The sequence below is a fragment of the Eleginops maclovinus genome, chromosome 15 (assembly GCF_036324505.1).
Source record: "Eleginops maclovinus isolate JMC-PN-2008 ecotype Puerto Natales chromosome 15, JC_Emac_rtc_rv5, whole genome shotgun sequence".
NCBI classification, from domain to species: domain Eukaryota; kingdom Metazoa; phylum Chordata; class Actinopteri; order Perciformes; family Eleginopidae; genus Eleginops; species Eleginops maclovinus.
This window is the reverse complement of record NC_086363.1, coordinates 15785238-15811063: the sequence shown is the minus strand read 5'-3', so window position 1 is coordinate 15811063 and position 25826 is coordinate 15785238. Positions and strand designations below refer to the sequence as shown.

The window sequence follows — 25826 nt, the reverse complement described above, 5'->3', positions numbered from 1 at the left end:
GCTTATTCAAAAGGTAATTTCTGAAAAATTCCCGGCTATCAGCAGACAGGGAAATCTTGTACTTCCCTGCAAAGTTTCCTGGTGGTTGTGACACAGCAGTTATACTATCTCTGGCACATTTCCCATCTGTGGGAAAGATACTTCCTTCTAACTAAACTAAAGTTCCTGGGTACTTTTTTAGCAAGTTCAAACTGCTTTTCAGCAGTAGGGTGGAATATTCAAGCACATTATGTTCCTCTTATGCCGCCCAGGGACTTTCAGCGTGCTGACTCAGAGACACAGTGACCTCGCCCCAACAAGGAAATCCCAGACTGTTTAAAAGTGTGAATGTTCTATGTATATTTCATGAGTCTGGGTGATGACTCTTATCTGTCACTTTTGTGTAAGTGAGACATTTTTGACAATGTGGAAAGCCCATGGAAGGAAATCGAAACCAGTCATAGCAGTTTATATTCATAAACTTAATTTTTATTCGGAACAATTTCTTGTAAATAGTGTTTAAATTCACACAACATTATGTACAGGTACAAAAATAATATCTCTGTATTTACAATATATTACACACATCTTGTCTGGTATATACACATCAGTATATATTTATACAGTAAGAAGAATATGGAGGTTGTGGTCGCGCTGTATTTTGGGCGCAGATCGGTCTGCGATCCGGACCGGGCTTGACCGGACCGGACGCCGTCTTCATCCATGTTCTTTTGTCCTAGGACTAGGCTTTTTGGACATGGGCCTTGACGGGGGCCTGATTTGTCCCTCGTTCGGGGGGGCCGTGGCTGGGCGACCCAGTAGCAGCTTCACTTGTGGTTCTCACCACCAATCGGACAGGAAGTTTACTTTCCAAACTTTATGTCATCGTACAACTGTGGGAAAGAAAGAAAAAGACGTTAGGGACCCATTCTTTGAAGACAACATTAAATGAAATATCTAGGTGGTACATCCTCTGGGGAGCCTGATACATAAACGTACCTCATCTTCCGATATGTCCAGATCCTCCATGTCGCTTGTGTCTGATTCGCTCTCGGGCAGTTGCCTCAGTTCTTGTGCTGTTTTCGTGTAAAGCTGACTGCGGATCTCTTCGTTATGGCGCCCGTATGTGAGATGGTAGGGCGTGAAACCTCCGTAGTTTAAGCAGTTAACGTCAGCGCCGAGTTCAATGAGGCGACGGACCAGAGTGGGGTTCTGGAGATCAACCGCCAAATGAAGCGATGTACGACCACTGCACTGTTCCTAAAAGAAACAACATACAGATATTACATTAGATTTCTTGCGATCTTACTGAGTTTCTCCTTAAGAAATACATCTGCAAAACTTGCTTCCTTTAGTGCAATGGAACCTACCTGTGCATTGATATCTGCTCCCAGCTGAACAAGGCTTTCAACCAAAGAAATGTAGCCATTAATGGACGCCATATGGATACAGTTATGTCCTGTAAAGAGAAGAGAAAACTTAGTAAACCAAATTCAAGAACTGCCTAAGTGAAAAATTCTAAATGTGTCTTTAAGGGGTCTATTTTAACTTACCACTGTAGTTGGGGAAGGACACCATGGAGGTGATTTGGCGTTGGCAGTTCTGTGTGATGACGCCAAAGCAAGCGAGGGAGCCCCTCTTGCAGGCAATGTGGAGCGCTGTGTTGCCGCTGTCGTCGGACACACACGGGTCACATCCGGCCTTCAGGAGCCGCTCCACTAACTGAGGCTGCTCAGTGATCACTGCCAGATGGAGTGCAGTCTGCGGAAATCACATTTACAAGTTAGATTTCATTATTATCTTGACTTTAAAAAGGGAATGTGTGTATTATTGGGAGGGTTTGTTATCTAGTGTGTAATCAATCATTTGAATTTACCTGTCTCTGGCTGTTCTGTGCGTTGAGGAAGGGGTGATTGTGAGACAGTTTGATAATCTGATAGGCATGTTCTGTTGCTTCATGAATGATGGCCAAGTGAAGAAGCCTGTGGGAACAGAAAAAAAGAGAGATTGGTAAGTTAAAATAGTGCCTTTTCAAAAAATAAAATCAAGAAATTTACGCTCAGAGGAAGTGGTTTCAGCCAAATGAGAAAGAACAAAGCGCCAGCAGTGGATGGTTTCGCAAGAATGGAGTTTTGTAGGGTTATTTCCACCAGTTGTGGCTTGACACATCTGATGCTTTATCAGTTCCTGGCAGAGCGCCAGGGACTTTCCTGAACGCGCACAGCGGACTTTAGCGCCGCCCAGACTGCACTCTCAGCCAAAGTACACACACACACACACACACACACACACACACACACACACACACACACACACACACACACACACACACACACACACACACACAGAGGGTACGAGCTTTGCTGCATACACTTTTAAAGGCCTCTAGTTTTTGTGTAACTTTCGACATTTTCATGCGTGCTTTTGCAGCTTTTCAAATGCATTCAGTTTTAACTTGACATGCTGCATTCGATTGCAAAACTCGATTTACGTAGCCAGAAGAAATGCGTAAATGCGCTTTGCATATTAAAACATCTACAAAAAATAAACTTACGTGTCACCATCCTCGGTCATTGCAGTTCTCCACGGCTCGTATTCCTGTTTGATCTCCTCGCTTGTGTTCACAGTCATTCCCTCAAAGTCGCTCACCAGCTCGTCTTCCTTCAGGGAATCTAGGCCGCTGTCAAAACGGTCCTCCTGGCACGGCATAATTTTGCCGTGCTTGGGCTCCGTGTTGTCGAAGTTATAATCCATTTGATTGTGGTTCGAAACTCTGTGCACGTCCATGTTTACTTTGCAACTGTCAGAAGACACAGCTCCGTTCTATCCAAAGGTCAGGGCAGAGTGGTGCGGCTGAGGGAGGCGCACTCCGTTTTGTGCGCTCGGCGGGCGGGGCTTCAGTGGGGATTTCCAATTGACTTATCTTAGAAAAAGCAAGGGAAAACACACAGGGCTTGTGCTTTTGTGAGAAAAATCCCCCCCAATAGACTCAGAATGAAAACCTGTAGTTTCCTATTAGACACCATTTCACCTGTGATGTAGGTTAGGGGACATATCGTTTTTTGTGCCAGTGAATGAGACACCATGGGTATGAATGGGAGGGAGACAGCCCCTAACAGACTCTTGAAGAATTCCCTTCTGCGTTGGGGGAATTATCTAATTTAGGTGGCTAACCAAATTAGCAATAATTTTTAAATATAGTTTCCATTGACTTGCTTTGGCCTAATTGGGCTAATTTTAAAGTGTTTTAAAATGAGAAACGTTTCCAATATTGAATTCAGTTCACTGTCTACAGTGAATATGAACTATGACCCAATAATTACCACAAGATAAAATTAACTCTACTTGCAAAGCATATTTATTTGTTTATCTACAGTCTCCTACCACAAAATGTAAGGAATATTTTGTATTTATTTAAAATGTTGTCCTTTGTTATTTGCATTCTTTGTCACCATCAAATACTTTCACAGACTCCAAAGGCATGACAACCATCTTTTTTTCTTATTTCCTTTTATGAAGTGCAATCCTACAACACAGTCGACGTCTTTATATATGTTTATGTTTCATAAAAAAGTAAATATATATGTATACTAAAAATAAAGGGGTGAATGATGAATAAAAAACATATTCCGGAATTGAATTAATACATACATAAGTAAAACGTGAATAAAATACTTTTAAATAAGGATAAAATACGATTACGGGGGTTGTTTTTTTTTATCATTCTCTTAGATAAGTATGAAAAGTATGAAATAATTGGGTTGATTTTTTACATGCAACCTAATATATTCATTATTATGATAAAACCTGGCACACAACAACTTCCCTTTGTCCTCGGGCAGATTATGTACTAACAGAAAATATGTGACCTGCATATGAATGGGATTTGCATAATTGAGAAAAAGTGCATGTGGTGAAACACAATATCAATTACACAAAATGTTGAGAGAGAAAGCTGCCAGGATGTCAAAACTTGTGTCTGCACACTACAAATTGAATTTACGCAGCACATGGAGAAGAGGGGGAAGAATCTAGAATTTCCTCGTGTAGGCTCCCTTATGAAACCAACACTGCATGTTACACAATGCAATGTTCTGGATTTACCCGTCTAGCATTGTACATGATAAAAAAAACCTGAAGGTGAATTTCTGCACAAAAATCCCAGAAAACACAGTTTTATGCAGAAAATACATGACATTTGACAGGAATTCTCAATATTTTCCTTGTCTTTTTTTGTAACAGTGTGACTTTCCTAATGATGTTCCTGTTACCTAATTTGCATTTTGTCCTATAGTTGCTTTAAGGCAAGTCTTAAAGAGGTATTTCCTTTCTGTTGCACAACATGATCCCAAAGTGCGTGAGAGAGCTACCTGTCTGTGCTGCCCTGACATTTAAGATAAAAAAAAACTCCTAGGATTGCTTTTGTTCACATTGTAAAGGTAGGCTTGGTGAATACATAGCAACGGTATCCAAGAGCAGTGCCGCATTCACACCTCTACGGGGCGATACTCAGGCAAATACACTCCCAAGCATGTCTCTGATGTCATGTGATGTCACTTCAAATGCGTCATATAAGACTGATTTGTTAAATTCCAAATGTCCTTTAATCTGAGCCAAGTATCACAAGGAGGCATCTAAGTACAAACTGTTCAGTGTTTTTCTCTCTTGTTGTTAAGATTGCGTGCTTGTGTGTATACATGGTCCGATATTTACCCCACACAGGAAATACTGGGACTTCCACTTCACCTCCTTGAGATTTTCTTTTTTGTGCAAGTGTTCATGTCTGCACTTGACTTGTGTTTACAGCAAGTTGCTATGGACAACAACTGAGACGTTCAGTGTCAAGTGCTGCACATTGCCCTCTGTCTGTGTGATGGAAAAGTACCACTTATCTGAGTCAGTGTTAGCCTCAGGCACCATTACACCCTGTTGGTGAAGTGCTAAAGTCATGAAACTCTCCCTTTTTCTGTATTGATCAGCTAACACCAATCTCACCCGTAAGCTTTTAAAGCTGTTAAAGCTTGTCTGGTACTGCCACTTTATTAACAACGAAAAACTATGGCATCTGACAACAGATCGGTTGTTATGAGGGTTAGGTTAAGTTTTGGTTCAGACTTTTTAGTGTTGATTTAACTGTATGACGACTTTGGAGTTTGCAGCGAGGTCTTTCCTCATTGAAATAAACTGAGGAAATATCATTACTAATCCCATCAGCTTAATGCAATGCAATGGCAGCCTCCAAAGAGACCATTATTTGAGTAAACAAATACAAATCTTAAAATGGAACATTAACTCCATCATGAGTGTGATTTGAAACAGAGCTGTTGTATTAGACTGCATCAGTGTATTAGGTTGGAATTGTTTAACCTGTACACAGTAAAGTGGTTACTGAATTCATTATATAACATATGTGCTTATTATAAATAAACTAAATAACATCATTACATCATTAGTTTTTTTCATTTAGCAAGAGGTCATCATCAGGTTAACATACTGATGATGAGGAAGTGGGGCGAAAAGCAGGGGAAAGTAAAATAAAGCATTAATAATACTGAAATGACATCATGGTTAAATTGTTTTGGACATATGCCTATTCACTTTTGTTGAGAGTTAGATTAGGAGATTTATATACCAGAGATGGGGGACTCGAGTCTAGTGACTTGACTCGAGTCAGACTTAAGTCGCCAGATTGAGGACTTGTGACTTGCTTGATCAACAGTGAGAAAAGACTTGACTTGACTTGGACTTGATACTCATGACTTGAGACTTGACTTAGACTTGCATGCAATGACTCGACAAGTCATTGCTGTCTTGGTTAATTGGTGAATAATAATAATAAAAAATATTTTCGATTGGATGTTTCCTGTTGTATGTGGGCGAACCTGGCAACCAGTAATCTCTACTAGGTGATGCGCCCGCCATCTACAGTAGAGCGGTCGGGGTTTGGAAGATGGAAGGTGCTACCAGTTCTGCTGCTACTGCAGCCAGTGTTCCCAAAATCATAACATTTGGATTTAAAGACTATTCAACTCAACAAAAGAAACGATTCGCCGTGTGCAAGGTGTGTAGCGCAAAGAAGAGTACTACACAAAGAAAAGTAAGTAATGTCTCTAGCTAATTTCACATTATTGTTAATCTAACGTTAGCTGGCAGCTAACATCCCATCTCCATCAGTCAAACGTGACAAGAGCTTACTGTTTGCATCACATTAAGTTTTAATCATGTTGACTTAGTTTCACATTGATCCCGCCTATCAAATAACAGACAATTTGACTGAAATACGGCAGCCTATCTGAAATTGCCAGATTGATTCACTTGGCAGATCAGGCCTAGCTAGCGCTAGTTGCTAGTTCAAAGTCTACCACACAAATGTAGCTGTTAGCTTGTTAGCGCTAGCTGCTTTTTTTTTGTTAAATCATAAAGTATAACAGCCAAACAACATGCACAAACCCTATTACTGTAAATGTAGGTATAAGTATATGATATATGAGAGATGTATGACATAAATGAGAAATGGGCCACTTTCAAGAGTAAATCGTAGTATATAAGTGTCTCCATTTCATTTCCGTATGGTATTTATTAATGGGATGTTATGCAATGAAAACATGAGCTAAAAGGAGTTTTTTTGCACTTCTCCCCTCTGTCTAGATTTGAAGAGTACATCACTACTAAGGACACATTTGACACCAATAACAATGATATCGCAGTTTATGACTTCAAGAACTCCAAGCAATACCTACAGCTTTAATCATCCACAGCAGAGAGAGAGAGAGTGAGGCCTTTTTGAAGGAGTAGTGGACATAGAAGTTGTATTTGTTCAAGTTCATTCCTTCTTGCACTTCTTTGTCTTCTGTCTTTTGCAACACATTAAAAAAAAGGACTGTCTTTTGCAACATATTGAAAAAATGGTTGTAAATAAAAGGAAGTGGTGTGCTGCTGTTCCCAAGATAAACTACTGTGTTGAGTACTCTGTCTGGTAATTATTGTTTGGTACACCAGGCCCTGTAGTCGTTTCTAGTCATTCTGATCCTGCTGGTCCTAGTGAGTATTTATAATTATTCTTTAGCCTTATATCCCCTTCCTCTATTTGTTAGCCCTTTTGTGCAAATGAGGGCTACATAAAACTTAGGCTGCAGTCTCTTAAAGTTTTAAGACGGTTGTCTTCCAGCTTATTATATTTCTATGACTTGACTTGTGACTTGCTTGACCTAAGCTATGACTTGACTTGACTCGACTCTCACAAAAATGACTTGGGACTTGCTTGAGACTTGAAGGTTAAGACTTGAGACTTGCTTGAGACTTGCATATGTGTGACTTACTCCCATCTCTGTTATATACTGAGAAAATGAGTTTTGCCTAGCATTAAAATGAAAGAATACAAGCACCTTATATCACATATCTATTTTATTTAACTTTTAATATAAACAAAATATATTTTATTGTTTAGTATGAAGGCGTATGGTTAAACTACGTATGGTTTAAGAAGTGCTGGTATGTGTATTATTCGTTTTTTATTTGTGCAGCAGCTTTTATTGACTCATTTCGGTCTTTAAACTAACCTAAACTAACATAGCTTCCTAGCTCTAATTTCCTCAGTGTCATGCATAGACAGGTTCGTATCTTACCTATACGTTTTTGTAGACCAAACCAAAGTTTTACAATGCACAAAGAGGTGATGGTATGTTTATTTGTTGTTTTACTTTAAAGAGAGACAACTAATGTTAGCAGTGTCCGCATTCTTCCAGTCTTTAAGCTAATAGCATCCTGCCTGTGATTTAATGACTAGCTTGCAGACATTTGATTTTATCTTCGGGTGACAGGAAAGAAAATGTTAACATAGAAGTATCTTTTTTACACTGTATATATATATATATATATATATGTTTCAAAAGGATCACGCGCTGTGTAAGGCACGCGTTCAAGTGATTACATTTTAAATCCCTCATTTAAATGTCAGCAGTTTGTATTTTTGATCTGCTTACAACTCAGCTAAATATACCTTCAGGTTCCCGCTGTCATTCATGACTACTTCCCTCCTGTCACAGAAGGAAGCGATAACTCCATTGTTACAGTAATCTCTCAATGAATACTTAACCTCAACCAATCAAATTTTAGTGTGGGTTATGTGACACAGCAGCTCTACATCCAGATTTTACACAAACCTCAACCACTTTATGTTTTCACTATGTGTGACTTGGTATACAAATGTGTATTTTACCATGACATAAGTTCACACATTGATGTTTTCCATGGTTTGCATTAAATAATTGGTAGGCATGCTTGCTGTTTCGAGGATATGAGTCGGCCTTTTTGTCAGAGGGATTTTCACCACAACCATGCTTTATGAAAAGATAACATTTAATGTGGTTGTTATCTTGTATAGTAACATTAACATGCCTTTCAATTTGCATTTGTCATGATTTACATGAGGAAATGGCATGAATGGAGATCATAGTGTGTGTGTATTTTTGTGACCTAGTCCCATGATCTCATTCAATATGGATAATTGGGTGCTGATCATTTTATCAACATGGATAAAAGTACAAGGGAGGCTATTAATGAAGTGTGTTTCCCACAACAAACACAACACTTTGAAAAAACGTATTTCCATAACTGTAAAAATAAAATAGTTGTTTCCTTTCCATGGCATTCAATGGTGTTGAGATTTTGGGTTGGGAAAATTATGGTTCAACATGTTCCTTTTGCCAAAGCTTCTCAAAAAGTTACTACAGAAATTCCAGGCATAATTGAAACTTTCAAACTGAGATGAGGTCCTCCCCTTTGTTGCCTCGGTTTCACGCTGAATGTGCAAATGCATATTTTTTCGGGTAAACGTAGGTGTTTTTCTGAGAAAGGTTATACCTTTATTTCTCTCCCCAGGCCTTCCCACGGTGTTATACACACAGAAACACACCGTTATGCAAACACACACACACACACACACACACACACACACACACACACACACACACACACACACACACACACACACACACACACACACACATACACACACACACACACCAGGATTATTTGTTTGCAATATGATGTGTTCCCCTACTGCCACCAAGCATGGTTAAGTCTTATAGTAGCAAGAAAAACACTAAAGTGTTGGTTAATCTAAATTATATAAAAGCATGGTTTTTGGAGGGAAATTCTCTTACTTGAGAGTTACAGTGGTATGCAAAAGTTTGGGCACCCCTCTGAGATTTCATGACAATTTGCTTTTCCTTTATAATAGAAGATCACAGCAACAACATTTGTTTTCCTACAAAGATGTAGACGTTTTAGTGTTTTCCAGACCAAAATTCTTAGGGTAGCATTACATAGTTTTATTATAATAAAATAAAATGCAAAAAATGGGATGTGCAAAAGTTTGGGCACCCTTATAAATAGCATTCATTTCAACACCTGTACGGATTTATAGCTGACAGGTTGCTGCACAAAATTGCTTTGATTAGCTCATTAGACCTTCAATTACAAAGACAGGTGGAACCAATCATGAAAAAGGCTATTTAACATAGGTAATAGCTGGCTGTGCCTGGCCTAGGTTCTTTCTTAGGGAGTGGCAAGATGGGGACCTCAAAACAACTCTCCACTGACCTGAAAGCTAAGATAATCCAACCTTATAAATTAGGAGAAGGGTACAAAAAATTATCTGACAGGTTTAAACTGTCTGTCTCCACAGTCAGAAACGTAGTTGTGAAATGGAAGGCCACAGGAACAGTCCGTGTGAAGGAAAGATGTGGTAGGCCGACAAAAATAGGGGAAAGGCACAGGCGAAGGATGGTGAAAATGGTCACAGAGAAGCCACAGACCACCTCCAGAGAACTACAACAACATCTGGCTGCTGATGGTGTAGTTGTTCACTGTTCCACAATCCAGCGTACTTTGCACCAGGAAGAGCTCATTGGAAGGGTGATGTGCAAAAAGCCTTTCCTGAGTGTTAATCACAAGAAGAGTCGCATGAGGTATGCAAAAGCACATCTGGACAAGCCAGAAGCATTTTGGAACAAAATACTGTGGTCAGATGAGACCAAGATTGAGTTATTTGGTCATAACATGAACAGGTATGCATGGCGAAAAAAACACACTGCATTCAATGAAAAGAACTTGTTGCCCACTGTAAAATTTGGTGGAGGATCTATCATGATATGGGGCTGTGTGGCTAGCACAGGTACTGGAAAACTTGTTAAAGTTGAGGGCCACATGAATTCCTTACAGTACCAGGAGATTCTTGACAAGAATGTTCTAGAGTCAGTCACAAAGTTGAAGCTACGCCGGGGTTGGATTTTTCAGCAGGACAATGATCCTAAGCACCGATCAAAATCCACCAAGGAATTCATGCAGAAGCACAGGTACAATGTTCTGGAATGGCCATCCCAGTCCCCAGACCTTAACATCATTGAAAATGTATGGATTTATTTGAAGAAGGCTGTCCATGCACGGAGGCCAAGAAACCTGACTGAACTGGAGACGTTTTGTGTGGAAGAATGGGCCAAAATACCACCTGCCAGGCTTAAGGGACTTGTCTGTGGCTACAGGAGGCGTCTACAGGCCGTTATTGCAGCAAAAGGAGGCAATACTAAATATTAATGGAATTATTTCTTAGGGGTGCCCAAATTTATGCACATGCCTATTTTTGTTTGAATGCACATAAACATGTTTCTGTTTGACCAATAAAAGTTATTTCACTACTGAGATGTTTCTGTTACCATAAGGTATAACATATGTTAAAATGAAGTTGCTGCTTCAAAAGCTCAGCAAGTGACAAACTGATGCAGTGGTTTTCTAAGGGGTGCCCAAACTTTTGCATACCACTGTACATGTACAGTGGGGCAAAAAAGTATTTAGTCAGCCACCAATTGTGCAAGTTCTCCCATTTAAAAAGATGAGAGAGGCCTGTAATTTTTATCATAGGTATACCTCAACTATGAGAGACAGAATGAGAAAAATAAATCCAGGAAATCACATTGTAGGATTTTTAAAGAATTTATTTTCAAATTATTGTGGAAAATAAGTATTTGGTCAATAACAAAAGTTCATCTCAATACTTTGTTATATACCCTTTGTTGGCAATGACAGAGGTCAAACGTTTTCTGTAAGTCTTCACAAGGTTTCCACACACTGTTGCTGGTATTTTGGCCCATTGCTCCATGCAGATCTCCTCTAAAGCAGTGATGTTTTGGGGCTGTCGCTGGGCAACACGGACTTTCAACTCCCTCCAAAGATTTTCTATGGGGTTGAGATCTGGAGACTGGCTAGGCCACTCCAGGACCTTGAAATGCTTCTTACGAAGCCACTCCTTCGTTGCCCTGGCGGTGTGTTTGTGATCATTGTCATGCTGAAAGACCCAGCCACGCTTCATCTTCAGTGCCCTTGCTGATGGAAGGAGGTTTTCACTCAAAATCTCACGATACATGGCCCCATTCATTCTTTCCTTTACACGGATCAGTCGTCCTGGTCCCTTTGCAGAAAAACAGCCCCAAAGCATGATGTTTCCACCCCCATGCTTCACAGTAGGTATGGTGTTCTTTGGATGCAACTCTGCATTCTTTCTCCTCCAAACACGACGAGTTTAGTTTTTACCAAAAAGTTATATTTTGGTTTCATCTGACCATATGACATTCTCCGAATCCTCTTCTGGATCATCCAAATGCCCTCTAGCAAACTTCAGACGGGCCTGGACATGTACTGGCTTAAGCAGGGGGACACGTCTGGAACTGCAGGATTTAAGTCCCTGGCGGCGTAGTGTGTTACTGATGGTAGCCTCTGTGACTTTGGTCCCAGCTCTCTGCAGGTCATTCACTAGGTCCCCCCGTGTGGTTCTGGGATTTTTGCTCACCGTTCTTGTGATCATTTTGACCCCACGGGGTGAGAACTTGGGTGGAGCCCCAGATCGAGGGAGATTAGCAGTGGTCTTGTATGTCTTCCATTTTCTAATAATTGCTCCACAGTTGATTTCTTCACACCAAGCTGCTTACCTATTGCAGATTCAGTTTTCCCAGCCTGGTGCAGGTCTACAATTTTGTCTCTGGTCTCTGGGCTCTTTGGTCTTGGCCATAGTGGAGTTTGGAGTATGACTGTTTGAGGTTGTGGACAGGTGTCTTTTATACTGATAACGAGTTCAAAAAGGTGCCATTAATACAGGTAACGAGTGGAGGACAGAGGAGCCTCTTAAAGAAGAAGTTACAGGTCTGTGAGAGCCAGAAATTTTGCTTGTTTGTAGGTGACCAAATACTTATTTTACCGAGGAATTTACCAATTAATTCATTAAAAATCCTACAATGTGATTTCCTGGATTTATTTTTCTCATTCTGTCTCTCATAGTTGAGGTATACCTATGATAAAAATTACAGGCCTCTCTCATCTTTTTAAATGGGAGAACTTGCACAATTGGTGGCTGACTAAATACTTTTTTGCCCCACTGTACATCAAAAGGTCTATGATACGTTCATGTTTGCAAGGTAAATAGTTGATAGGCTAAGCTTAGCAAAAAGACTGGAAACAGAGGGGAACAGCTAACATGGCTCTGTCCAATTCAACAAAGGCGTAAAAAAGTTTGAAAATGGTTGGTTTTATTGTCATAGCGACAATCAGCAAGACTGTGCCTAGCCAATAAATACTTCCAGCACTCCTGTACTCCTCTTTAAACCAAAACTTGATAGTTTTACATTTATTTATGGGTGCTGGTATTGCAGACAGTAGTTTATTATTATTTGAAGTGTACCATGTTAGCAGTTATAGTTTTCTATGCTAAGCTAACCAGTTGATACGGTTCATATTGAGCTTTTAAAGGTCTCCTATTATGCTCTTTTATGGCATATATGATAGGTTTCAAATATATTAAAAAGAACATGTCTCTGACGTGTTTTCCTCAAAATACCAAACAGAACATGCGTTTTATAATGTCCGCTATCCCCCTGTTTCAGCCCTGTTTTCGAAAGTGCTGATTCTGTGACTGTCGCTTTAAATTTGAGCTGAGCTGAAGCTGGCAGCGCCTCTTTAGAGCATCACGATCTCTCTCTCTGAGAGCGACTGTATATTGCGGACGATAGGTTGAGACGTCACGTGGGTGGGACGTTGCCAGGAGTTAATTGTAAAGCCAGCCCACATTTCCGATATGATGTCATATCGGCAGCAAATCTGGATCAGCTCGTTTGTACCCCAGTTTTTAGAGTTGTGGGTAAGGAGTAAAAGAGAGAGGGTATTTTCTGACACTTTGTGAGTCTCCTTACACACCAGGGACACATATTTATATATAAAAGACATCAAAAAGTGCATTTTGCATAATAGGGGACCTTTAAAATAAATGGATTGTTGTTTATGTTTTTATTCAACTTAAAGCAAGAAAGTGAAATACCGTACTTCCCCTATTCTTTAAAGGTTTGATCAAAGTGTGGGGTTCTTTTGTGTTTGAATTAAAAGTCTCAATCTGAAAAACAGAACGTTAACCCCCTACAAATTAAAATCTAAATGTGTTTAGCCACAAGGGATGCAGGATCTTTGTCAGGCTCTGCACATACCAAGAGCTCTGTAATGAACTTAATGGGTTAAACATGATCGTTCAAATTTAGTTATCATTTTGTGGTATGCAGATTGCTTATGTTGGGGATTCACAAACACTTTTACCTTAGCTCTTATTCAAATACATGCTACTGCATATTGAACAAGCTAGAAAATGTAAGGGTGTCTGCAGTAGTTCAAAGAAATTAGATAAAAGCTTCAGAGACCTACTGCAACATCTTTTTTGATTGATTTTTTTTCAATTGTAGGAAGCAAGTCTTGACTTGCATCTCCTCTCTTCAAAACTTGGTATGATAATCTAACCAATGGGTTTGTTTGCGAAAGATTGACAGAGCAAGTGTTAATTGTTTTTTTGTTTTTGCTATTTTCTTGATTTTTTAATTGTACAATGTTATTTTCATTAACATTGTACAAATATGATTATCTGACACTTTAGAGACGCTTTTTACATTCATGCCAATAAATTATACAGAATTTAATTGAAACGATAGATCGCCCAATTCTGAGAATACATATTGTTTCAAAAGAAGTCACAGCAAAATGAAACTTTGTGTATTTTTCGAAACTGCAAGACAAAAAGATATCAGAGGAAAAAATAAATGGTGAGCGGTCTGTTTACCTAAGTATGTTTTGAGGTCAAAGATGTATATTAGCACGTTGTTATCAGAATACTGATTCTTGTGTAAGTGCAAATGCTAAGCAGTAAAAACAAATCAAAAAACGTTGCGGAGATACTTGAAAAAACAGGCCAGTTGAACATAAACTGTAGTTAGATTTAGGTGTCTTCTTGTTCTCCTACGTTCCTTTGTGTGCAACTTTATTAATGGTCTCCACTGTGTGAGGAGTCTCCACTCTGGACTGTGTGAGACAAAAAAAAGCTCACGGTTATGAAATAAACCACAACCAACTCATACTTTCTGCTAGCATTCTGTAGCCTACTGCCCTCAATACAAATGAGACCAGTAAAGTTTCCTGACACACTTATAATGGTATGAAAATGGATTCTGACTGGCAGTGTGAAACTCACCACGGAAATAATGAGTCTACAAGACAAACCACAAATCTCACTGATTAATATTCTCATATTACTTTTTGCGTTCTGTGATTTTTGAGCAGGTTCGGTACCTCATGTGTTTCCTGTTCTGTCTTTTGATGACAACACATTGTAACTTATAGACTCAAATTGAGCAAGAAATCCAAATTGAGCAATAGGGAACAACCACCTATCAAAGAACGTTGTAGCCTCCCATGCGGCTGTACTGTGAATTGCAGATAATGGGATTGCAGCTCCATCTACCTGTCTGTTGCATAATATGGCCTAAAAACCCATGCATTTTGATAAATCTACATACGCAAATAGACCCAAGCAAGATGAACACCTCAATGTATATTTTCAACTTAAAATAAATAAATATGTAAAACCCTGAAAAGTTGAATCAGATTGGACAGTTTATGGTTTTATATTATTTAATTGTTTGACTACATAGAAGACATACACACCACTTACACATGAATGCTGTGCTGTAATAATGGAATATTATTTAGTTTTTTAATCATAATGCTGCAAAAGGCCTAATATTTAGTCAAAGACACACATGCATGCAGACACTTCACTCTGTCAATCCCACTGGTAGGCAAGCATAAGGCTCCAGCCTCTACCCACTCCTCAGTCTGTCCATCATTGACACCCAGGTGAGTGAGAAAAGACTTGAGAAGCAAGCCCTGACAGCTTTGGCCCCAGGGTGCTCCGATCATATGCCAGTCAGCGAGCAGAAGCTCTCTGGCACCTCTTCCTCATACCCCTACAGCTGCACACTGAGAAAAACCTGCTGTCTGCTTCCACTGCCAACAAAAAGTTCCCAGACTGACGGTGATGATGCACTGCCAGCATGTGTTGGAGTCTGGACCTGCAGGATTAACACATTCTCATCACGAGTCAGCAGTCAGAACATCTGTTTCCTCCTCTGTGGTACGCTGTCTTCTTCTCGTCATTCCTCCACATCATCTTGAGCACTAATAACTGTCTACTGTAGATGTATGAGTATCAATATAACTTCCATACCATGTACTGATGGTAAAGCAAGGTTTATTTTAGTTTTTTTAAACATCTTTATAAACTGTAATAAATGACTTAATTAGTGGTATAAATCAATTACAAATACTTTATTGATTATTTGTAACCCAAATCAATTAGAACAAATGTGGGGTTGTTTGTCTCTCTGCCATTATGACATTATTGGCAATTAAGGCATAAGTAATACTTATAAGCAGTAATAAAGATATGATAAGAAGCCCTTTGTATTTTTTTTAATATGTGCTCTTTAATGAAATGTTATTATGTTTCATGTTTAATTATTATAAAAAGTGTATAAAGTAGTACCCATAACATAATAATGGTTTAGTACATGAGTAGTATTTGGCTGATAAGCTGAGAAAAAACAAACAAAACAACAAATAATATTATAAAATATATTTTTTAAATGAATGTAGGTTGTTTTGTTTTCTTGAAATTAGGTGTTTACCTGCACTAACAGTAGGCCTACATTTTTCAAGAAAAAGATTAAGAGACTACAAGTCCCTAGATTACTTGCGTGGCAAGTACATACCCATACTAACAGTTTATTGGTCGGACTCAGTAAAGCTCGCTGTGATTGGCCGACAGGGGCCATGTTTGCATTTCCAGCTGTCTAGATGCTGGCTAGCTAACCGGTTAGCTGTCTGTGGTACATTTGCCTCTTTATACGGGGGTAATAAAATAACAAAAGGCCCATCCACCCCCGTTAAAACCGGCTTATTCGGAAGTCACAATGCCGGTTCACTCCCGGGAGAAGAAAGAAAGTAACCACGAAGAAATGGAGGTGGACTTTCCCGAGCAAGACGGGAGCAGCACAGACGAGGAGGACACTGTTAGCTCCTCGGTGTCTGAAGATGGAGACAGCTCGGGTAGAAAAAATAAGGCCTTAAAATTCCACCCTCTGATAAATATTAGAGAAATAAGCATTTGTTCTCAGACATATGGGTTCATTATGAAATGTTGCTGCTGCTGGCATTTTGAATTACGTACAGTATGGGGTTCAGGTGGTTGAAAAGAGAAGCAGCAGGTATGGAGGTGTTGACAAAGCTGTGCTGTGTTTATGTGAGCAGAGATGGATGATGAGGACTGTGAGAGGAGGAGGATTGAGTGCCTGGATGAGATGACAACCCTGGAGAAACAGTTTACTGACCTGAAGGAGCAGTAAGTTCCTCCCTCTGTTGTTCCCAACAAAATACAGGCTAACCTCCACCTACTGATGTCTGATCTGAGACGACAACAACAACAACAACAACAACACAACACCAACACCAACACCAACACACAACAGTGTAATGAAGTTGAACTTTTACTAAAGTTCTTGCTAGACACCCTGAGATGCTTGCCATTTCCTCTGGTTATTTGATATATTAGACCTTTTTATGGTCATCATCTCTATACAAACTGCAATAGAAAACAAACATGTACACATTACTTGGCATTATCCCTGTTTTAAACTTTACATTTCAAACAATTAATAGTTTGTGGGCATTCCAATCAAAAACAATATAAATACTCTCCTGTGTGTGTTGGAATAAACACATTTTTACTTTTTTGTGATGGTTTATAGTACACGTTTTTGTTTTCTATTTCATCTTAGTTTTCTTAAATGAAGGTCCTTGTGTTATCAAATCCAATTCCCCTTCAACAACAAATGAAGTATTTCTGATTGTGGTTCAGAATAAAAACAAATGTTAATTTTGTAAATCTTTGTGGGTCAGATACAATCTCTCCAAGCTATTTTGACAAAAAATGTTCATTGTTTGAAAGGTGAAATTCTGTTGGGGAGTTGGGAAATCAGATTTCTTACTGCAGCTTTTATTCTAAATGTGGTTTCTGTTTGCCTCATGGCCTAGACTTTCTACAGACCTGTTGAGCTTCATTCAAATTTCTTGTTTTGATTTTGATTTGAATGTTCTTGTATTTTACTGAAATGGTAAAATAACCACACCATTCCCCAAGCCAGTTTATGTTTATGAATCATTTTGCTTTGCCTCATATTTCTGTATGTTCAGGTTGTACAAGGAGCGCCTGAGCCAGGTGGACATCAAGCTGCAGGAGGTGATGGCTGGCTGTGCACAAGAGTACCTGGAGCCTTTAGCCAACCTGCAGGAGAACATGCAGATCAGAACCAAAGTTGCTGGTAGGTCAATGTAACATTACAAATGACTGGCTTTATTGTGATATACTTACATATTTAGATCTGGATGAATATGTTTGACAGTTCCTGTCAGCCACCTATGGCACCGAGCATGTTAGGATGACTTGTTCTGTGTATAAAATAAACTTAATTGTGGTGAAAGCAAAGGACACTCTTTGTTTTTAAAATATTTTAGGTGTCGTACCCCTTCATTTACCTCCATGGAACTCTTTTGCAGTTTAAAGGCGAAACACAAAAAAACATATTTTGTATTACTTGCGTCCTCATAATGATTTCTTGTTGAAATGCTCCTCTCAGGGATCTACAGGGAGCTGTGCTTGGATTCAGTGAAGAACAAGTACGAGTGTGAGATCCAGGCGGCATGCCAACACTGGGAGGTGAGAGCTCAACTAATGAGTCGGACTTAGGTTTACTTTTTCCACGTCAAAGCACATTAGGCTCAAATAAATAACGGCCTGTATCTATTGTGGTTTGGGTTTTGGCCACAGTACTGAATTAAACCCCAGTTTGCTTCTTCTGGAAAAATACTTTTTAATGATCATTTTATAATGTGTGTGTCTTCCCCCCCCCCCCATTTTCTGCCTCCCAGAGTGAGAAGCTGCTGCTGTTTGACACTGTGCAGAGCGAACTGGAGGAGAAGATACGGAGACTGGAGGAGGACAGACACAGCATTGACATCACCTCAGGTACAAGTATAGCAGACAGTCACATCCTGCTCGGCGTCGCTAAAAAAACACACTGTTAGGTTATAGGGTTGTGAAAAATAGAGAAAAGTGTGCATACTCAAGAACGTTTTGATAAGTTTAATAGTAATTAATATTGAGTATTTTCGTTAGAACAGTTAATAGTGTCGTACTGAATAGTTTCGAGCTCCAAGCTTATAATTATAATGTTTTTATTCAAAATCTACATCCGAATGATGCTCATTGTATTAAGCTACACTAATAATAATAATTGTATTAAAATAACTGTATATTGAGATTCTTGTAGTGGCAACAAAGACGTTTTTCTGACTTCTGGGATCCAATCCAATCCGATTTCCAATAACTCCAGAATGTTGTAAAGTCTGAACGTTAACTTTGATTTCAAAAAGAGTAATCATTTCCAAAAGTCAATCAAAAATCTTCAATAGTCAAGATTTGTTTATGCAACCAGTGCCTTTCTTGTAGGGACAGAATTGAAAGGGGTAGACAGAGGGGATGACATGCAGTAAATGATCCCGGGCAGGATTCAAATCGGGTCCTCCGCCCGGGGACCAAGCCCCAGAACATGTCCCGCTAGCTCCACCAAATGAGCCACACGACGGCCCCAACATGTTTCTCTTATAATGAAATATTTCCATTTAAAGAGGCTGCTTGATTTCATTAGTTGAGGTTTTATTTCTTAGGCTTAAAAAAATGTTTAGGGTAAATTCAAAAGACATCAATAAAAGCTTTTAAAGCAAAAATAATGACTTTTTGTATAGCTTTAAATGTTGCCAACATAATGCAAAATGTGCAGATGTAAATGACATTTCCTGCAGAATCTCTCTCTAATTTTTCCTCTTTCCTTTCCAGAGTTATGGAATGATGGATTGCACTCGCGGAAAAACAAGAAAAAGGACCCGTTCTGCCCTGTCAAGAAGAAGAAGCCCGTGGTTGTTTCTGATATCCTTTTCCCTTTAGTCCTCTGCTCGTCTTATTGCCCCCATCATTCAGCTGCAGCACATCTCGCCATGTTATTAAGACCGATGTTTCCTGTCCACCTCGCTGTATGTTCCTCCTTAACCTCTCTTTTGTACGGCCGTATATCGTCTACATGCTGCAGGACCTTGATATCCTGGAAGACTGGACGGCGATTAGAAAGGTATTTTGGAAACGAGGATAGTGCTCGGTGAATAACTCTGTGTTTTGATTCGACCTTTTAGTTGTGTCTGTTTCCTTTCCCCCGCAGGCGATGGCATCACTGGGGCCACACAGGGTGAAGGTGGACGGTAAGAGCCTCTCCTCGTCCTCAGTTACATTCAATACCTGGCTGAGTGCAGCCATCGACCCACACTCACACGGGAGAGTCAATACTTTCAGATAAAAAGCGCTCTGAGTGGAAAGGAGACAAATGTTACCTCCCCGTCTTTCTTTGTCCTTGTTCAACAGAGTTTTTAAAATAATCTTTCTTTATTCCTCTCCCCCTTTTCCACCTCATTCTCTCCCTCCAGTCCCTCCAGTCCCTGCAGTGAAGCCGGACAGACATCACCACGTGGCACGCTTCGAGGACGGGCGACTTTTCTACGACAACCAGTGGTACTGCAGGGGACAGGCCATCTGCATCAACAGGAAGGACGAGTACCCGGCTAGGTGTGTGTGGGGACAGGGTTTATTTCTCTTTGTAATAACAAAACATCATGCTATGATGCTCAGTAATGTGTGTTCTCATCCATTTTCTTATTTTTTAAACATTGGGCCTCATATGGAAAGCTATATAGGAAAAAATTTCCTCTTTTTTTGTTATGTATCCACGGTTTGTTCTCATCCTGGCTAATAGAACATTCCTAATATAGTGTTCAAAGGCAAATAACAAATATTTTTACAACCCACAATTTGTTTGTCAAAAGAAAAACCAACATGGATACTATATCTTAAAATTGTGATTATTATATGTTCTGGATCAACTACAATGATGGGTTTTTTTCTACTACTCTTAGGTGCTTTTTTATTTCTCTGCAACACCAGTACTCCGAAAATCTTATTTGTTAAAGTTCATTTCTTTCTTTAATTTCATTCTTCTTGCAGTTCTTTTGTTGCCATCTCTTTAATTATTGGGCATGTGTCACAGTGTTTGCACGCAGCAAAACACCTGCCCTTGGTAGAATTTGGTGGGCGTTAACTATGCTAACGATCACAATCTGCCAGGTGCTTCTTATTTATGAATGTGGGGATAATCCGTTGGTTATCAAAAAGCACATTCTGATGGTTGACAATGCTTGCTGCATCCAGATTTAACCTCAGATAAAAGAGCACGTTACTCCATGAGGCCAGATGTGTGACGCAGTGGTCACATGGTGGACTCATTTGTAATTGAAATGATTATGGATGGATTCAAACAAAGAGATCAACCGTGGATTTACGCTGGAATAATTGTGATTGTACACGCTGCTCTCTGTGCGTCTGGCCCTGTGTGTCCTACAGGATGCTCAGTGAACGGAGGGTACACCTTCATGTTCTTTTAACACTCAAGCCTCGTTTATCACTGCTCTGGTAACATATATGTAAAAAGTGGCTGTTTTGAATGAGTTGAGCTACAATACCAGGATCTGGACGTTGGTACAGCATACCAGAAAGCATGCAGGAAATAAATTAGAGCCAAAAAGAGAATAGCACTTGGTGGAAATGGTGACATATTGCGATATAGTCTTTAAATGAATTCCTATGTCAAACAAGCTGCAAAACATTGAGTGTATTGGATAGGATGAAAATCCATTTTATTGAAATGTCCCCTTATCGCTCCTGTGTGTGATACGCCTTAGCATAGCATAGCATAGCACTTATTCGGTTTTTAACACCAGTTCATGTATATGAAAATGGTTTTCATTGTCTACACATGTGTCCTCCTGCATCCTTGCTGTTGATACATGACTGTGGTTACAGTGATGTCACGTGGAAATGATGTCACGCTAACATTGTCCTATATTCGTGTCCCGCAGTGCCATCATCACCACCATCAACAACGACGAGGTATGGTTCAAACGACTGGACGGCACCAAGTCAAAGCTCTACATCTCCCAGCTGCAGAAAGGCAAATACACCATCAAGCACTCGTAAAAAAAACACGCATACAGACCAGAACCATCATCTCTGCTGTTTATATTCATCTCCTCTTTAGTATATTTGTACATTCTTGCCATATGTACAGTCACACATTAACCCATGTGTATTCGGGTAACAAAAGAATATCTGCTCTGTAAATATGTATGTATGTGGATATTCTCAACAAGGTCACAAAGTGTCATTTTCTCTGGAACGGAGATCAATGCAAAGTGCTGCTAAAAAAACCCCCACAAAGGTCAAGGAATCGGAGCGGTAACGAACTTTGGTTGCGGAACGTGCCTTTCTGAGCAGACGATGCCTGTCCCGAACTATCAATATCGATGCAGTGAAGCCTTACTCTGTACTGTGTAAGCACCAAGAAAACTGAAGCGGGTCAATGTCCGAGGTAATACCCCCCTCCCCTCGATCCAGGTAAGGATGCCGTCAGAGGTGTGTTTGATTTACCTCTCCGGACGTGCCGGTTAGACTTGAATATCTCGATAGAGCCGAATTTACCCGTATCAGGATCCCCGGATGTTTAAAAAAAGTTGCACAAGTGTTAATATTGTGATGGAAAATAATCAATCAATTTTGAGTAAAGATTTTATTGTGAACGTAATGAGAATTCTTCAAGAACCCCACGCGGGTATTGTTGATGCTACTTTAGGGAGTTGCTGTTCTAAATGACCTTTTGATGTTTTTAGTGTCATTTTCACAGCATTATGAAGTTTTAAGTTCAAACCAAGGCCAATTCAATGCACTTAAAAAACCTTAAAGAAAACAATCTGTATTTTAAAAATACAGTAATGAAAGGTGCCCTGTATATAGAGATGACTGTGTATCTCGTCTTTACGTCACTGTGATTCTTCCCTCTGTCTATTATCATGTTTTCATGCTTCTCATAGTGCCCCCTGTTAAACAAACATTGATGAGGATTAAATGGGATAGTTTTTCAAGTAGGTTTGTATAACGTACTCGTCCAAAAAGCCAAAACTTTCAAGAAAGTACAAGGGGCAGCAGCTAAAACGTATGTTATCCACCTAAAATAATCTCAAAAAATGTATATACAGCTCTGGAAAAATACCTATAAAACACTAAGGTCACACAACATCACGAACAGACTAGCCGTGATAAAGCAGCAACTTCCTGTTTTTATTATTGGAGTGTGGAGGCTTTGAAAAAACCAACCAGTGGCTTTCGAAATGGCTGTGTGACAGCAAGGTAAGGTGCAAATATTCTTAAAATACACTAATGATATTGATTGTTTTACATAGGCCTTTATTTTAAGTGGCTAAAATACATTTTCCCTGTCCACTTTAGTACAATATTTAGATTCTGTGCCGGTATACTTGTCTTGCTGGGCTCTTCCGATCGCCATCTGTAGTAGGTAATACACTAACTTTATAAAAGTACCTCATACTGCTTAAACAATCCAAACTATCCCTTTAAGTTGCTGCACACCACCAGTTTGAACTGACTCTTATTCTGTGCTGGTGGGCTCGTATTCGCCTAACATTTCTAATTCATAGTGCCATTTTTCAGGGTATTTTTTATCTTTATTCAACTCTTAACTAGAAGGATGGGAGAAGTCCTGCAGTGTAAATGTTTCACTGGAAAGATCCAAGTATCTCCCATTCTCCGTCTTTTCCTCTCGTTTGTGGCGCTTCTTTTTACCTTTATTATTATGTCTTCTTTCTAGCTGACAGTAAAACTTGATTCTTAACATTGATGTATTTTCAGATAAGTGGGATATCAAGGATAAGGGATTTTATTTGTGTAAAATCCGTCCAACCGTATGTGTACATTTTGCTGGATTCAATCAATGGAATCTTTCTCTGTGTTGTGCGGTGCTTTATATTTTCAGCAGTGCATTGCAAGTATTACCTGCCAACAGTGTTGTAAAGACAGGTGCTGGGAACATTATATCATGAACATGAACAAAGTGTCTGTGAAGCCTGGTAAGGCATCAACTCAGTAGGACTGTTGATAGGTTGTTTCTGCCTGTTTTTACCTTTTTATGCATTATTGTTCCTTTTTACCATTTGAGGTAAACAGAAAAAAATGTGACTTTGTGCCAACGCATGTACAGCTGATTAAAGATTTTTGTTTGTTTCATTTATATGCAGGAAAAATAATAATTGTGTTTCCATTTGACTTTTAAAATACTTTCTGACAGCATTTTTAGCCAAAAATGATGTCTGTGCATTTAGGTGATTACAGTATCAACATGCAGTGTCAAGCTAATTTCCTTTTCTTGGACATAAGAGCTTTCGATAAAAAATATCCCAGCTTTGCATAGAACTTAGATATCCTTTTGGATGTGGTCAAGCACGCAAAGAAAAGCCCAGGTACAGTCTTATATACCCCAGTGTACAAAGGGAAAAAGTCCCTGACGGTGCTCAACCCAAAGTCACCCCTGAGGTCTGCTGAAACCTGGCTTCACTCCCCAACCAAAATAAAGTAGCTTATTTGGGAGGAAAATGCTGAGCTAGTCCTATTTGATAATAGCTCGTTGGTCTGCTGTGCTGTTCAAGCTTTCAGTCACTTATTTCTGCCAGAGGGACACTCACTAGATTAACTCCACGCACTGGTATTGATTCAGGATCCACGCCGATTTTCCATTTTTTGCCCCCCTTCACTGTCCCTCTGCCTAGCCTCTGGCCTGTGCAACACCTCCTGCAGAACAGCTTCAACCTTTGATTGGTCTATTGGGAATATTGATCAGATCCGGTAGGACGGCCACAAATTCAAAGCAATCAATTGGAAGGCTAATTGGTTAAATTGCACCTTTTTGGTAGAGCTTTGTAACCAAAACTGGTGTTGTAAATACATATTATTCTGGCATGTACCCTTTAGTCACAATAGTCGACTCCATGAAGTTATGAAAGAGAATATATCTTTCAATTTCCACATTTCAAACCACCAAATAAGCTCTCTTTGCATTTCTTTGTTGCATGTCATACTCCTGGCCAGAAAGTGTCAGTAGTGCTCTACATTGTATAGGAATCAGCCTCTGCACTCCATTGGAGGAGGGAGGTGGTTTGTGAATCTGGGGCACCCTGCTGCTGAAGCCCTCCAGCTGATGAGAGAGCGAGAGAAAAAGAGGACGGACGAAGGCACAGTTTGATCACAGCTCGCTGGCCACATCTGCTACCGCAACAGAGAGAGGGAGAGCAAGAAATGAGGAAAATCCCCATCACCGCCTCAACGGCAGCAGAAGCAGCTAGCAACAGGGCTGTCCATCTCTTTACACGCCATGCAGCATCTCTCTAGAGCTTTCCTTCAATCAGCTTCACACAGTCCTGTCAACGTGTTCACGATGCAAGCATCCTTGAGGTCCAAAATGGACTACCCTTTCCCTAAGATGTACATAAAACAAACAAGGAAAGGGTTTCCTTGTTTGTTTTATGTCTAATGATGTTAGTTGAATCTGGATACTTGTACCAAGGTTCCGGCCATGTTCTGCCCAATGTATACTTAATGAGTAACCAGAACTGGAGGGTCATTGGGACCTGTTTACTGCAACATTGGGGCTAATTAGACCGTGAAAGTGTCACACTGTGCTAAATTACTTATGTCCCTGTCCCTCTGCTGTGCGATGTATGTGCATCGCTTTGTGTTTTCAAGAGGGTGAGGCTGTGTATCTGGGTCTCTTTGTGCATGCATGCATGCTGTGTCCTGGGCCCTGTGCGTGGGCATGTACCTTTGATGCTGATTGTGTAAGAGAATGTTAAATGCATACATCCATAAGTTAACATCAAAGGGATGAGGCAAGCTGCTCATCATCGGTAGTACGAGGAGAGGCGAGAGCGAGGTGGATTCAAATTGATGCTGCTGCTGCATGCAACCTGTGTTCTGAAGGAGCCTGGTGTCACCTGGTGAAGCAGTGGCCTATTATTCCCCGTTAGCACTCAGGGTTTAGCCGATTATTCATCCTATAGTGTTTACATGCAGTGCATTGTATCAGTTACATTTGATGAACCTTTTTAATACCTCAGGACTAATGTTGAACCTCAAATATCCTTTGGAAAGGACCGCTGATACACAAGGCACCAGTGCTTTTCTGCATTTGAAAAACGCCCCACCTTAACCTAAGCATCTACCATAGCCTCTAAATCAAGTTTTCCATAAGGAAAAACAGATTTTATTTTTGTGGGGAATAACTAGGTCAGAGCCTCGAGGTCAAATATACTGTACATATTCTGCATTTACATAATATCTTTTCCACGTGAGCTGACTGACTGAAAAGGGTTGGAGTGTAGCAAGTGAGACAAAGCCGTGGGAAGACAACCACACTAAATCCGTT

General features: G+C 39.9%; 2 protein-coding genes across 5 annotated transcripts; one reads left to right on the top strand and one right to left on the bottom strand.

Annotated features, from left to right (window-relative positions):
- Positions 1-446: 446 nt before the first annotated feature.
- Positions 447-2836, bottom strand: nfkbiaa (nuclear factor of kappa light polypeptide gene enhancer in B-cells inhibitor, alpha a). Its single transcript, XM_063902470.1, has 6 exons — positions 2534-2836; positions 1856-1961; positions 1533-1740; positions 1350-1438; positions 979-1239; positions 447-872 (listed from the first exon to the last, which is right to left on the bottom strand). Exons 1-6 carry the CDS (start codon positions 2764-2766, stop codon positions 843-845), a joined length of 927 nt encoding a protein of 308 aa, XP_063758540.1. The 5' UTR covers positions 2767-2836; the 3' UTR covers positions 447-842.
- A 13316-nt stretch (positions 2837-16152) lies between these two features.
- Positions 16153-23639, top strand: brms1lb (BRMS1 like transcriptional repressor b). Of its 4 annotated transcripts, none has more exons than XM_063902730.1 (10): positions 16153-16449; positions 16651-16741; positions 17593-17720; positions 18036-18115; positions 18328-18424; positions 19295-19384; positions 19519-19583; positions 19671-19710; positions 19933-20071; positions 21418-23639. In XM_063902730.1, the coding sequence occupies exons 1-10, from the start codon at positions 16314-16316 to the stop codon at positions 21533-21535; spliced, it is 984 nt and encodes a 327-aa protein (XP_063758800.1). In that variant the 5' UTR covers positions 16153-16313; the 3' UTR covers positions 21536-23639. The 4 variants fall into 4 exon arrangements, with proteins under 4 accessions (XP_063758800.1, XP_063758798.1, XP_063758801.1 ...); XM_063902728.1 differs by having other exon boundaries at positions 19924-20071; XM_063902731.1 differs by having other exon boundaries at positions 19519-19584; positions 19678-19710.
- Positions 23640-25826: the final 2187 nt, after the last annotated feature.